Here is a 16,222-nt window from a genome sequence, read left to right on the forward strand (position 1 = left end):
CCTACAACCTATCTTCTTGGAAAGTCAATTACAATTTGGGTCACTAAAACACCTATTAATTGTAATCCTACAACCTATCTTCTTCGAAAATCTGTTACAGTTTGGGTCACTAAAACACCTATCAATTGGAATCCTACAAACTATCTTTTTGGAAAGTCTGTTACAGTTTGGGTCACTAAAACACCTATTAATTGTTATTCTACAACCTATCTTCTTGGAAAGTCTGTTACAGTTTGGGTCACTAAAACACCTATTAATTGTAATCCTACAACCTATCTTCTTGGAAAGTCTGTTACAGTTTGGGTCACTAAAACACCTATTAATTGTAATCCTACAACCTATCTTCTTGAAAAGTCTGTTACAGTTTGGGTCACTAAAACACATATTAATTGTAATCCTACAACCTACCTTCTTCGAAAGTCTCTTACAGTTTGGGTCACTAAAACACCTATTAATTGTTATCCTACAACCTATCTTCTTGGAAAGTCTGTTACAGTTTGGGTCACTAAAACACCTATTAATTGTAATCCTACAACCTATCTTCTTGGAAAGTCTGTTACAGTTTGGGTCACTAAAACACCTATTAATTGTAATCCTACAACCTATCTTCTTCGAAAGTCTGTTACAGTTTGGGTCACTAAAACACCTATTAATTGTAATCCTACAACCTATCTTCTTGGAAAGTCTGTTACAGTTTGGGTTACTAAAACACCTATTAATTGTAATCCTAAAACCTATTTTCTTGGAAAGTCTGTTACAGTTTGGGTCACTAAAACACCTATTAATTGTAATCCTACAACCTATCTTCTTGGAAAGTCTCTTACAGTTTGGGTCACTAAAACACCTATTAATTGTAATACTACAAGCTATCTTCTTGGAAAGTCTGTTACAGTTTGGGTCACTAAAACACCTATTAATTGTAATCCTACAACCTATCTTCTTGGAAAGTCTGTTACAGTTTGGGTCACTAAAACACCTATTAATTGTAATCCTAAAACCTATCTTCTTGGAAAGTCTGTTACAGTTTGGGTCACTAAAACACCTATTAATTGTAATCCTACAACCTATCTTCTTGGAAAGTCTGTTACAGTTTGGGTCACTAAAACACCTATTAATTGTAATCCTACAACCTATCTTCTTCGAAAGTCTGTTACAGTTTGGGTCACTAAAACACCTATTAATTGTAATCCTACAACCTATCTTCTTCGAAAGTCTGTTACAGTTTGGGTCACTAAAACACCTATTAATTGGAATCCTACAACCTATCTTCTTCGAAAATCTGTTACAGTTTGGGTCACTAAAACACCTATCAATTGGAATCCTACAAACTATCTTTTTGGAAAGTCTGTTACAGTTTGGGTCACTAAAACACCTATTAATTGTTATCCTACAACCTATCTTCTTGGAAAGTCTGTTACAGTTTGGGTCACTAAAACACCTATTAATTGTAATCCTACAACCTATCTTTTTGGAAAGTCTGTTACAGTTTGGGTCACTAAAACACCTATTAATTGTAATACTACAAGCTATCTTCTTGGAAAGTCTGTTACAGTTTGGGTCACTAAAACACCTATTAATTGTAATCCTACAACCTATCTTCTTGGAAAGTCTGTTACAGTTTGGGTCACTAAAACACCTATTAATTGTAATCTTACAACTTATCTTCTTCGAAAGTCTGTTACAGTTTGGGTCACTAAAACACCTATTAATTGTAATCCTACAACCTATCTTCTTCGAAAGTCTGTTACAGTTTGGGTCACTAAAACACCTATTAATTGTAATCCTACAATCTATCTTCTTCGAAAATCTCTTACAGTTTGGGTCACTAAAACACCTATTAATTGTAATCCTACAACCTATCTTCTTGGAAAGTCTGTTACAGTTTGGGTCACTAAAACACCTATTAATTGTAATCCTACAACCTATCTTCTTCGAAAGTCTATTACAGTTTGGGTCACTAAAACACCTATTAATTGTAATTCTACAAGCTATCTTGTTGGAAAGTCCGTTACATTTGGGGCCACTACAAAAGAACGATTAGTTTTATTTGTCACTAGGCTAGTTTAGCAGTGTGTTAAGTGAAACGTTTCAAAAGAAAATCCATATTGGAACGGGTAACAATTATAAAGAAATAATGAAAGCTTGCATAAGAAAAGAGAGAAAGAAATGATGAGAAGAAACGTTTTTAGTTATTTAATTATTAATTTAATTTAATTATTAATCTGTTTGTTGTTTTAAGTAAAATGTTTCAAGTTGTGTCTCCTCAGTTGTAACCTACGTAGGGCTATAATCGCCTGTAGAACTGAATTGATTTGCTTGGAATTTCGCGCAAAGCTACACGAGAGCTATCTGCGCTAGTCGTTCTTAATTTAGTAGCGACAGACCAGAAGAAAGGCAGCTAGACACCAGTACCCACCGCCAATTCTTAGGTACTCTCTTTACCAACGAATTGTGGGATGTGGGATTGTCGCATTATAACACTCCTACGGCGGAAAGAGCGAGCATGTTTGGTGAGGCGGAGGTTCGAACTCGTAATCCTTACATTGCGAGTCGAGTTCTCTAGCCACCTGGCCGTCCCGGGTCAAAAACGTAATATCCACGATAATCTCTGTGGGAACAGCTACTGGTCTTTTGTGTCTTTAAAGCAACTTTCAGCGTATCGTCAGTGGAAAAAAAATATTTAATATTGTAGTTTGTTGTAATCAGATCGAAACATGTGTGTGATGACTCTGATTGCTTTTGGAGAGGCCCCGGCATAGCCAGGTGGGTTAAGACATCCGACTCGTAATCTGAGGGTCGCGAATTCGAATCCTCGTCGCACCAAACACGCTCGCCCTTTCAGCCGTGGGGGCGTTATAATGTTCAGTCAATCCCACTATTCGTTAGTAAAAAAAGTAGCCCAAGAGTTAGCGGTGGGTGGTGATGGCTAGCTGCCTTCCCACTTGTCTTACACTGCTAAATTAGGGACGGCTAGCGCAGATAGCCCTTGAGTAGCTTTGCGCGAAATTCAAACAAACAAAAGCTTTGGAGAACTCTTAAACTGATTCATCCAGTTGATCTTTCAGATGATGAGAGTTACCACGTGATTTTTACTTGCCCCCTATCAGACCCCCCTTCCCTCCTTTCCCCATGAAATTGAATTAAACATTGTCTCGTGGATCAAATCGTTGTTTACTTTCAAGTAACCTCAGGCAGTAGTTCATTGTACGAACGTTCACTCGAAAACGCCAATCTTCTTGTAACTTCTATTACCCTTGGGGAATCCAAAATAAATTGTTCCTTTCTGAAAAGCCCAGTCAGTATCGAAACATACACAGCGTTTTGGGCGAAATTTTCCCGCTAAAAAAAAAAGAAACACAAAATGAACTACATATTCACGTCAGTAAGTTGTATATCATATACTTTGTTTTAGCCAATGTTATACGAGTTCTAGTATGGTCGTGGTCTACTAGTTAGTGTGTCGAACTATAAATCTAAGAATTCCTAATTCGTGTCCCATTGCCGAATAGTTAAATCGATTCACATCGTAAAACTATGAGTGTAAGATACAGATAACGGTCAATCTTAATATTTGATTAACCTAACTCAAGAGCTGGTAGTGAGTGCTATTCACTCAATATTTGATTGGCCTAACTCAAGAGCTGGTAGTGGGTGCTATTCACTCAATATTTGATTAACCTCACTCAAAAGCTGGTAGTGAGTGCTACTCACTCAATATTTGATTAACCTAACTCAAGAGCTGGTAGTGAGTGCTACTCACTCAATATTTGATTAACCTATCTCAAGAGCTGGTAGTGAGTGCTACTCACTCAATATTTGATTAACCTAACTCAAGAGCTGGTAGTGAGTGCTGCTCACTCAATATTTGATTGACCTAACTCAAGAGCTTGTAGTGAGTGCTACTCACTCAATATTTGATTGATCTAACTCAAGAGCTTGTAGTGAGTGCTACTCACTCAATATTTGATTAACCTAACTCAAGAGCTGGTAGTGAGTGCTACTCACTCAATATTTGATTAACCTAACTCAAGAGCTGGTAGTGGGTGCTATTCGCCAGTGGCTTTCCTTTCGTTTAGTCTGTCACTTTAAAACTAGGTCTAGCTAGTGCTTTAGATAAATCTCGGAAATGACCAATGAGCTTGAGGAATTGACTGACTTCTTAAAGAACATTACAGTTTAAATAAAAACAGCTAAAGGTTTAACATTCTAAACATTCCGTTTCAACTGATAACTATGTATAACGTCTTTAGCTGAAGACACAACGTACACTGCTCAGTCCCAACATATCGCTTGAAATAACGAAACGAGAATTCAACCCGACTCGAACTCCCATAACAACGGATCCTGGCTCTAAATGAGATCACTTTCTTCCCATATGTAGGGCAGCAAAACTTTAGAATGAAACGTTCTAAGCAAAATGGGGAAGAAGGCTAATAGAACTTGGGCAGAGGCCGTTTCGGAAAGCTAATAAATATCAATGTTTAAGTGGCATTGCGTAAAATAAGTATAAAAAAATGCAAGTAAATATTTTAAGTTTAAAAGGAAAACAAGCAGTAAATTTATATATATGCAAATGTTGTAGTACTTAGGCTCAAATGCAAACATGTACATGTTCTTTCAAACATGAAGTAATTTTGTGTCCAGGAGCAAACAAATAACAGTTCTCGTTTATTAGAAATTGAACACATTTCAATGTATTCAACTTAGGATTGTGTGAAAATTGTGGAAAGTGTTCCATCTCAAAGAAGTTTGATGTTTGTTATTAAGCCCAAGGTTCTGCCCTCTACGGGTATCGAAACCCGGTGTCTTGCGTTGTAATTCCGCAAGTATATCGCTGTGTCGTTGGGGAACCTTCGACGAAGGAGTAACTCGAAACGTTGATGAAAATAAATTGTTTATAAAATCGAAATTGTTTCGCTTTGTATATAAAAAATTATCGACAACATGCCAATTGTAATTACAGAAATTAAAAACACAGTTTATTTCATTGTCTCCTGGTAACTCAGCGGACTTGTAATGCTAAAATTCTGGGCTAGATCCCTGCGGTTGAAGCAACAAAATCAGTCTCTTGTGTATCTTTGTGCTAAGCCAGACAACGATAACTGTACTCCTATACTTTGCAAATAATTGCTGTATTATTGATAATAAACTGTATTGGGTCTGGTCTCGGGTTCAAAGACTTTACCAGTCATTGTTACTGTCCTGTTGTTGAACCAATCTCAGTTATCCTGTCTCATAAATAAATTTATGAAGTAAGACATAAACAAATCAAGAATTGCTCCTGATACATAAATATAATCCAGCCAAGAACTATTCCTAGTTTATAAACATAAACCAGTTAATAACTATCCCTGGTTTATAAACATGGTATTCAATCACGAGCTATCCACGCTTTATAAACAGAGTATCGAATCAGAAATTATTCCTGCTTTATAAACATATAGTCACGAATTATTTCTGATTTATAAGCACTGTATCCAATCAAGAGCTATCTATGCTTTATAAGTATGGTAACCAATCAGAAAATGTTGCTACTTTATAAACATGGTATCCTTCGCTATTAACCAATCACGTTCAAAACCAGTGTTCCTCACCAACGTGACGCCAGAACATATGGAAATATCGAAAACAGACTTTAAAAATAAAGATAAGTGTTTACCTACTTATTCAGTAAGTATTTAGAAATTATGTATTGAGCCTGATAAATAATAAGACCCTCATTAAAGAGATTGTAAATTTTAAAAATAGAGTAACTTATCAGTAATATTAAATGTTGAAAGTACACTGTTTTATTACAAATCAATGATTTGAAAACACGGCACACACTTCGATAGGCCCGGCATGGCCCGGTGGTTAAGGCACTCGACTCGTAATTCAAGGGCCGCGGGTTCGAATCCCCTTCACACCAAACATGCTCGCCCTTTCAGTCGTGGGGGCGTTATAATGTGACGGTAAATCCCACTAATCATTTGGTAAAAGAGTAGTCCAACAGATGGCGGTGAATGGTGATGACTAGCTGCCTTCTCTTCTAGTCTTGCACTGCTAAATTAAGGCCGGCAAGCTCAGATAGCCCTCGTGTAACTTTGCGTGAAATTCAAAACAAACCAAACCACTTCAATAAGTAATCACCTCCTGGGTTCTGGTCGCAGAGGTTTGTCACCTCGAAGGAATAGTCACTTTACATGAGCTTCATAGTTTAGAAAATTCACTTGGTCTTGAAAAAAAAGAGATGCCTTTTTTATTATGTCATTTTTATGTCCCATAAAACTTTTAAAACCTAAATTATCCATTAAACATGTGTTGTTACTGTTTTAAAATCCCAATAATATGTCTACAGTTAATCAAAAGTTGTGTTATTACCAAAAGTTGTAATTGGGAAAGAGAGTATCCAAACCTGGTTATAAACACCTAGATTTGATGGTACTTCAGATACAGAAAACTTGGTCTGATATATTAATTAAAATGGCAGCTATGTTTTATCTTTTCGTTTCAGTCTATTTTAAAGTGACCCTGAGTGTGCGTGTGGGTGTGTTTTTCTTACAGCAAAGCCACATAGAGCTATCTGCTGAGCCTACCGAGGGGAATCGAGCCGTTGACTTTAGCGTTGTAAATCCGTAGATTTACCGTTGTAATAGCGATCGAAGAGAAATTTAACACTTCAATCTTCACAATTCTTTCCTAATAAATATTAATTTTTTTAATTAATTATTTTTTAAAGTCTGTTCTATTAAACATACAGCGCTAAGTGTATTCAACCACAAAGCAGTTTCTCAAACTTTTTTTTTCAGTTTTCCGAATGTTATTTTACACAACCATGGAAGTTTCTATGAATTATTGTGAAGAGTTGTTGTTGTTTTTATTTCTTTTACAGATACGTAAGTGAAACAATGAGCCATTTGCGCTTTGTCTGTTGTGGTTAATCGAATCTCTGACTATAATATTATAAGTCTGTGAACTTGTGTCGTATCCGTTAGGGTACTGTTGCAACGGTAATGGTTTTCTTTTCTTCAATTTCGTAACACAGTGGTATAGCGCTATGTCTGTGCACTTACAATGTTAGAAACCGGATTTATTAACCCGTAGTGAGTAAAGCACAGTTAGCCCATTGTGCTTAACTTTAAATAACAAAACGTTATGCACAAACTTGGGTCTGGTGGTCAGAGGTCTCGACTCACAACCGGTGGATCATAGGTTAAAATCTTATCACTCAACATGCTCGCCCTTTCAGCCATAGTAGCGTTATTATGTAACAGTCAATCGCACTGTTCATTGATAAAAGAGAAGTTAAAAAATTAATGATGGGTAGTGTCGACCACTGTTTTCCCTTTATTCTGTCAATTGTGTATTACAGACAGTTAGCACAGATACCCATCGTGTTGCTTTACGCGAAATTCAGTACACAAATTAAAAAAATTATAAACTTAATAACTGAATAAATACAAACTTAGTAGCAACATCCCATAATAATACGTTCTTCTGCCTAGACAGAAGTATTAATGATTTCGCGTAGTAATTTTGTATATTCGATTAAGCAGAAGCACTGGTGTGATACTGTGTAATAGGATAAGACACAATTAGTAAAGCGTAATAGGATAAGACACAATTAGTAATGTATAATAGGATAGGACACAATATGCAATGTGTTATAGGATAGGACACTATATGCAATGTGTTATAGGATAAGACACAATTATTAATGCGTAATAGGATAAAACACAATTAGAAATGTATAATAGGCTATGAAACAATTAGCAATGCGTTATAGGATTGGGCATAATTAGTAATGTGTAATAGGATAGGACACAATTAATGATATGTGATAAAATTGGACACAGTTAATAATGTGCAATAGGTTTGGTTTGAATTTCGCACAAAGCAACACGAGGGCTATCTGCGCTAGCCGTCTCTAATTTAGCAGTGTAAGACTAGAAGGAAGGCAGCTAGTCATCACCACCCACCGCCAACTCTTGGGCTACTATATTACCAATGAATAGTGGGATTGACCATAACATTATAACGCCACCACGACTGAAAGGGCGAGCATGTTTGGTGTGAAGGGGATTCGAACCCGCGACTCTCGGATTACGAGTCGAGTGCCTTATCCACCTGGCCATGTCGGGCCTGTGCAACAAGTTAAGAAAAATTAAAAATGTGTAAAAAGGATAAGACACAATTACATTGTGTAACAGGATAACATACAGTTAATGATATTTAATAAAATAAGATACAATTAGTAATGAGTAATAGGATAGCACACAATTAATCATTTATAGTGGGATAAGACACAATTAATTATATGTAATAGGGTAAAACACAATTAATGGTGTGAAACAGGATAGGACACAATTAACAACGTGTAACAAAATAACATCCAATTAATTACGTTTGGAAGGATAAGGCTCAATTAATTACTTGTAACAGGACAACACATAATTAATTATGTGTAATAGGATAGCACTCAATTAATAAAGTGTATTCTGTCCACGGATAATGTTTTTAAAATGTTCCCATTTTCCTTCATAGCTCTGCACATAACAAAATACTCTTTCTGTGTTTAACAATCGGTTTGGAAACAGTGAACTCTTGACTTCTGCAAGTTTGTTCCATGTGCGCAGGAATTTTGTTTGCATTATTAATATTGTTCGTTTGCTTTGTTGTTTTGCATTAGTTAAAGTTGCTCTGCGAACTGAAACTCAATTGTTTGCAGTGTAGACTCCCAAAGTTACTCTTAAGTCCCCGTTTAAAATATCACAGTGTATAACGGTAATCTGACCAATAGCAATTTGTGAAAGTTATAGTTTTAGAGAACGTGCTGTATATTTTGAATTCTGCTCAGAAATTGTTGTTTCTCAGTTCTGTACTTCTAATGAGCTTCCGTAAACAAGTATTACAATACATACTGAATAATAAACAGTTTGTTTTTCATGATGACGAGAAACCCACTTGAAATAAAACTGTATCTTAAGACGGCTGGCTGGAACACTAAAATTTTATTGAAATAAAGTAAAGGTCAACATTTTGACCTTCGTGGTTAACCACGTGAGGATGACCTGATGTTTAATTCCCATATCAGTCGTCTTGAGTTTCTTTGTTTTAATTTCGCGAAAGGCTACTCGAGGTCTATCTGCGTTAGCTGTCCCTAATTTAGAGGGAAGGCAGCTTAGTCATCACCACCCACCGCCAACTCTTGGGCTACTCTTTTACCAACGAACAGTGGGATTGATCGTCACATTATAACGCCCCCATGGCTGAAAGGGCGAGCATGTTTGGCGCGACTGGGATTCGAACCCGCGACCCTGGGATTACGAGTCAAACGCCTTAACGCGCTTGGCCATGCCGGGCCGTCGTCTTGAGAATACATGCTCGTTTAATCAACGTTTTTTACATTTGTGAAATTTATCGACTCGTTCACTATAAATGATTGCATTGTTTAAGTAGAAATTATAGATTTTATTTCGTTTAACGTGAAAACATCCATTTTTTTCCCTCCAGTTTCCGACGTAATCTGAAAAGTAGCAGGCATAACAGTTTATATTTGATGTAAAATAATATTTTATTGTCTCTCGTGCAATTTAATCTGTAATTTGTAAAAGAAATAGTAGTTAAACATGTATTACAAGTGTAACAGAGCAAAGTAAAAGAACGCGAAAGAAGGAGAAATTTGTTATTATAATTTCGTAATTGTTTTAAACTCGTCATAAAGAGAAAAAAAAAAGAAAAACTTGTTAGGACTAGAACGTTTACAAAATGTAGGCTGTTTCAAAAGAAAAGTACGTACGTTTGCTGATTGGGTATTAAATAAATCTTTTGTTGAAATAACGGACTGTAGTTGTATTGTGTGGCATTAGTTATTGAACCGCTGTCTTTGATGTTAAACCTTTGTGTTTATTATCGGTTTTTCGTTGTAACAAATTAGTTGACAGACTTTTAGAATGAAACACCTGGAGCATCAAAGATATTATCTAAAGTAAATTGAGAAATTTTTGGCTCACACTAGTAACATTCCGCCATAGGAAATGACGTCATTAGTAAAATGAGAAAAGTTTGGCTCACACTAGTAACATTCCGCCATAGGAAATGACGTCATTAGTAATTTGAGAAAAGTTTGGCTCACACTAGTAACATTCCGCCATAGGAAATGACGTCATTATCTATAAAATAATTTTCCACATTTTGCGCTAAAAAGGTTTTGCATTGCATTCCTACGTGACAGTGGAAATGTATGTACAGGCTCGAGCCTGCTTTCGTATTTCGTATATATATATATAAAGATAAAGTTAAATTATTAAAACTTGCAAGAAATTTCAGAACAACATTTAGCAACAAAATACGAAATAACAAAAATAAAACTGATGACATCAGAAACCTACATTGAGTATGCTGATAACAACTATTAATTTATCAAACGAAATATTAAAACATATGTTACTGTTGATTTAGTTTACCTAGCAAGCTTTAGGGAAGACATTGTTACTTCAGATAAGATATTAAATTATAGTCTTTTAGTCGCTCAAGTAACTTTTATTCATCACAAGCCCAGCATAACCAGGTTGTTGAGGCATTCGAATCGTAATCTGAGGGTCGCGGGTTCGAATCCCCCTTCACACCAAATATGCTCGCCCTTTCAGCCGTGGGGGTATTATAAAGTTACGGCCAATCCCACTATTCGTTTTGGCGGTAGGTGACGATGACTAACTTCTTTCTCTCTAGTCTTACACTGCTAAATTAGGGACGGCTAATGCAGGTAGCCCTCGTGTAGCTTTGCGCAAAATTCAAAACAAACAAACTATTCATAACTAGATGTTGACTTAAAGTTTGTAGGAATGTTTTTCATAAACCAGTGTCACGGCCAGGTGGGTCAAGCTTTCGAATCCCCATCGCACAAAACATGCTCGCTCCTTCAGCCGAGGGGAGCGTTACAATATGACGGTCAATCCCACTATTCGTTGGTAAAAGAGTAGCCCAAGAGTTGGCGGTAGGTGGTGATGATTAACTGCTTTCTCTCTAGCCTTACACTGCTAAATTAGGGACGACTAGGGCAGATAGCCCATGAATAGCTTGGCGCAAAATTCAAATTAAACCAGTGTCGCTCTTTTCAAAGAATAAAAATTCGAAGAGAGTGTCTGAAACAAACATAATAGTTTACACGTGTTTAGTTAAATTTAACCCCTTACCTAATAGTAATATAAGTAACATTGTTACATAAAGTTGTAACTTAAATATTCATTTTTCATTATGTGTTTTGATTATGAATTTTACTTTGTACCATTAGATTACTACGTATGTCATCAGTGTGTCTGAGCATTTAGAACGCTAAGAGCTTGGTTTCGATACCAGTGTCGAATATACATGGCTTGTTGTGTATCTTTGTGCTTAATACTACAAGACGATCAAAACTACGATTTTGCATTCTTGAAAAGCAAACTGTGATTCCTATCGAACAATATGAAATACTGAAACGGCCATTTGTTGAATAACAAGTTTATTTCTCTACGAAGTTGTGTCTCGAACAGAAAGACATGGCGAGCACAATTAAACTTGAAATACTTTGAACCAAGTAATCTGTATTAAGATACTACATCCCTCTGGTGTTACAAATAAGAATTATGTATGTTTGTTTTACACGTGGTTTGCTCATCTACAACATAAACAGACTACAAAGGCCTGACCATCGTTTCAATACTTTGTAGCACGAGTTGTAATTACTGTACCACAGTCGTGAATTGTGGATAGGTTAGTGATCGCCTGTCAACACAATGTGTTTTAGTTCACTGATATTATCATTTGTAATGCTGATAAACTAACTACGAACTGTAGATCTGTTGTACCAGAGGGAACTCGGTCGTTTCATGAACTGCTTTAATATGTAAATTAATGAAAACCTCTTTTATCTACGAACAAAGCTGTTCCAAACCAGTTGAACCGTTTCTTACCAGTAAACATAGCTGTTCCAAACAGGCTGGAAACGTCTTTTGTCGACGAATATATCATTTCCGAAGAGTTTGAAATCGTTTCTTACTTACGAATATAGCTATTCCGAAATGGTTGAAACCGTTTCTTGTTTACGAACATAACTGTTCCGGAATGGTTGAAACCTCTTTACTCATAAACATAGCTGTTCCGAAATGGTTGAAAACTACATTTTCCCGAGGAATACATATGTTGCAAAAAACCGGTTTCAACCAGAAATACTTGGTATAAGTCATAAGTCTTCATCAATGTCATCGCTCGAGATATCTGATTTCGCGTTTAGTTATATTTATGATGACTGTGCGGTTCTAACGAAACTTCTTTCGTCTGACTATCTTCGAAAATTCAATAAACACTTCAAACACGTAAATTATATTTATATCAATGTTTCGAGTTGAAATAAATGTCGCTAGGGGTCGCATATGACGTCTTCCATAACGATGTTGCTAAAAAAGACAATAGCTTTCCTTTGATATTTAACTTTAACTAATTCATCATTGTATTTATTCAGTTCTATGGACATTTCTTAGTAGCATTGGAATATTCATCCTCAACGATACGTTATTCCTAAGTCAGATAAACGGTCAGTTAAGAATCTCTAGTTCCAGGTATAGTTGTTCTTAAGCGTGTTAAGGCATTTGACTCGTAATCCGAGGGTCGCGGGTTCGAATCCCGGTCGCACCAAACATGCTCCTCCTTTCAGTAATGGGGCGTTATAATGTGACGGTCAATCCCATTATTCGTTGGTAAAAGAGTAGCCCAAGAGTTGGCGGTGGGTGGTGAGGACTAGCTGCCTTCCCTCTAGTCTTACACTGCTAAATTAGGGACAGCTAGCGCAGATAGCTCTCGAGTAGCTTTGCGCGAAATTCAAAACAAAATACTCAAACAAATACTCGAACATGGACCTTGCGATCCAAAGCCCGACACGTTGCTTTGTGCATGTTTCTATACAACGGTTATTGACATGAACTATATCTATACGTATTAAGTAAGTTTGCCTAAACAAAACGAGTTCAAATTTTCAAAACAACAACACAATTACTTTCCTACGTCTTTGCATACTCATCAATAAAAACTGAACAGTAAGTGTTCCTTGGTTCTTTGCTAAAATACTGTCCAGTTGCACGAACAAATATTACATAGAACCACTTTAAGAGAACAAGAAAGAACAGTTTGAACTATAAGGATATTTAACATTTTTCATTTTATTAGTGTTTATTTTGATTTATAAAATAAAAATTTATAAAACCATTTATAAAATTACCGATGTAAGTTAACAGAAACTAAGATATAATAATGCAACTCGAATATAGCAAATAAAATTAGCAATACAAATCGGATATCGCAACTAAGATATTACTCAGATATAGCAACCAATATATAACAATATAACTCAGATATAGCAACCAAGATACAACAATGCAACTCAGGTACAGCAACCAAGATATAACAATCTCATTCAGATACGATAACCAAAATACAACAGTTTAACCCAGTTATATCGACTAACATGAAACAGTGTGACTCAGGTATAGCAACAAAGATACAACAATGTAACTTAGGTACAGCAACCAAGATACAACAATGTAACTTAGGTACAGCAACCTAAATATAACAATGTAACTCAGGTACAGCAACCAAGATATAACAATGTAACTCAGGTACAGCAACCAAGATATAACAATGTATCTCAGGTATAACAACCAAGATATAACAATGTCACTCAGGTATGATAACCAAAATATAACAATGTCACTCAGTTATAGCAACAACATGAAACAATGTAACTCAAGTAAAGCAACAACATGAAACAATGTAACTCAAGTATAGCAACCAAGATATAACAATGTAACTCAGGTATAACAACCAAAATATAGCAATGTGACTCAGGTATAACAACCAAGATATAACAATGTAACTCAGGTACAGCAACCAAGATATAACAATGTAGCTCAGGTACAGCAACCAAGATATAACAATGTATCTCAGGTATAACAACCAAGATATAACAATGTCACTCAGGTATGATAACCAAAATATAACAATGTCACTCAGTTATAGCAACAACATGAAACAATGTAACTCAAGTAAAGCAACAACATGAAACAATGTAACTCAAGTATAGCAACCAAGATATAACAATGTAACTCAGGTATAGCAACCAAAATATAACAATGTGACTCAGGTGTAACAACCAAGATACAACAATGTAACTCAGGTAGAGCAACAAAGATATAACAATATAACTCAGGTACAGCAACCAAGATATAACAATGTAACTCAGGTACAGTAACCAAGATATAACAATGTAACTCAGATACAACAACCAAGATATAACAATGTAACTCAGATACAGCAACCAAGATATAACAGTGTAACTCAGATACAGCAACCAAGATATAATAATGTAACTCAGGTGTAGCAACCAAGATATAACAATGTAACTCAGGTACAGCAACCAAGATATAACAATGTAACTCTGGTACAGCAACCATGATATAACAATGTGACTCAGGTACAGCAACCAAGATATAACAATGTGACTCAGGTACAGCAACCAAGATATGACAATGTGACTCAGGTACAGCAACCAAGATATAACAATGTAACTCAGGTACAGTAACCATGATATAACAGTGTAACTCAGGTACAGCAACCAAGATATAACAATGTAACTCAGGTACAACAACCAAGATATAACAATGTAACTCAGGTACAGCAACCAAGATACAACAATGTATCTCAGGTACAGCAACCAAGATATAACAATGTAACTCAGGTACAGCAACCAAGATATAACAATGTGACTCAGGTACAGCAACCAAGATATAACAATGTAACTTAGGTACAGCAACCAAGATATAACAATGTAACTCAGGTACAGCAACCAAGATATAACAATGTAACTCAGGTACAGTAACCATGATATAACAATGTAACTCAGGTACAGCAACCAAGATATAACAATGTAACTCAGGTACAGCAACCAAGATATAACAATGTGACTCAGGTACAGCAACCAAGATATAACAATGTAACTTAGGTACAGCAACCAAGATATAACAGTGTAACTCAGGTACAGCAACCAAGATATAACAATGTGACTCAGGTACAGCAACCAAGATATAACAATGTAACTCAGGTACAGTAACCATGATATAACAATGTAACTCAGATACAACAACCAAGATATAACAATGTAACTCAGGTACAGCAACCAAGATACAACAATGTATCTCAGGTACAGCAACCAAGATATAACAATGTAACTCAGATACGAGAACTAAGATATAACAATGTAATTTAGGTACAGCAACCAAGATATAACAATGTGACTCAGGTACAGCAACCAAGATATAACAATGTAACTTAGGTACAGCAACCAAGATATAACAATGTAACTCAGGTACAGCAACCAAGATATAACAATGTGACTCAGGTATAACAACCAAGATATAACAATGTAATTTAGGTACAGCAACCAAGATATAACAATGTGACTCAGGTACAGCAACCAATATATAACAATGTAACTTAGGTACAGCAACCAAGATATAACAATGTAACTCAGGTACAGCAACCAAGATATAACAATGTGACTCAGGTATAACAACCAAGATATAACAATGTGTCTCAGGTACAGCAACCAAGATATAACAATGTGACTCAGGTACAACAACCAAGATATAACAATGTAACTCATAACAACAAAGTGAATTGTTATTAAATGGATAACGTCAGATCATTTTACTGATTTTCACTTCTTCTTAGAACAAGAGTAGGAGCGAAGACATCATTTTCATAAACTGTAAGATTCGTTCTGCAATTAGGGAAAAATATCTCTGCTTGTGTGGAGACTTAGTCAACACGATCTAACGAACAGTGATATAATAAATCAATGAATAAAATTGCTTTTATGCGAGCCGTGATATAATAAATCAACGCATAGCGTTGTTTCTTTTCAATTTAATGGATTATTTTCTTTCACAATCTGTATCTCCCTTTTCAACTCCTTCTAGCAGTTTACTTTGAATTATTATTGTACGCCGACGATAATTTATTTAAATTCCCTTATGATGTGTTCTTTACAATTTCAGGACCGACATGGTCAGCTGGTTAAGGCACTCAATTCGTAATTTGAGGGTCGCGGGTACGAATCCCCGTCACACCAAACGTGCTCGTCCTTTCAGCCGTGGGTGCTTTATAATGTGACGGTGAATCCCACTATTCGTTTGTAAAGAGCAGCCCAAGA

At 35.9% G+C, this 16,222-nt stretch overlaps 1 protein-coding gene across 1 annotated transcript in view; it reads right to left on the bottom strand.

The window, feature by feature from the left end:
- Nucleotides 1–3,177: 3,177 nt before the first annotated feature.
- LOC143227919 (uncharacterized) overlaps nucleotides 3,178–16,222 on the bottom strand; it is a 52,256-nt gene continuing 39,211 nt past the window's right edge. Inside the window, exon 3 of the mRNA XM_076459273.1 lies at nucleotides 3,178–3,339. Within this exon, the coding sequence (XP_076315388.1) occupies nucleotides 3,178–3,339 (162 nt within the window). The remainder of the gene's footprint in view (nucleotides 3,340–16,222) is intronic.

The sequence above is a fragment of the Tachypleus tridentatus genome, chromosome 10 (genome assembly GCF_004210375.1).
Source record: "Tachypleus tridentatus isolate NWPU-2018 chromosome 10, ASM421037v1, whole genome shotgun sequence".
NCBI lineage: Eukaryota > Metazoa > Arthropoda > Merostomata > Xiphosura > Limulidae > Tachypleus > Tachypleus tridentatus.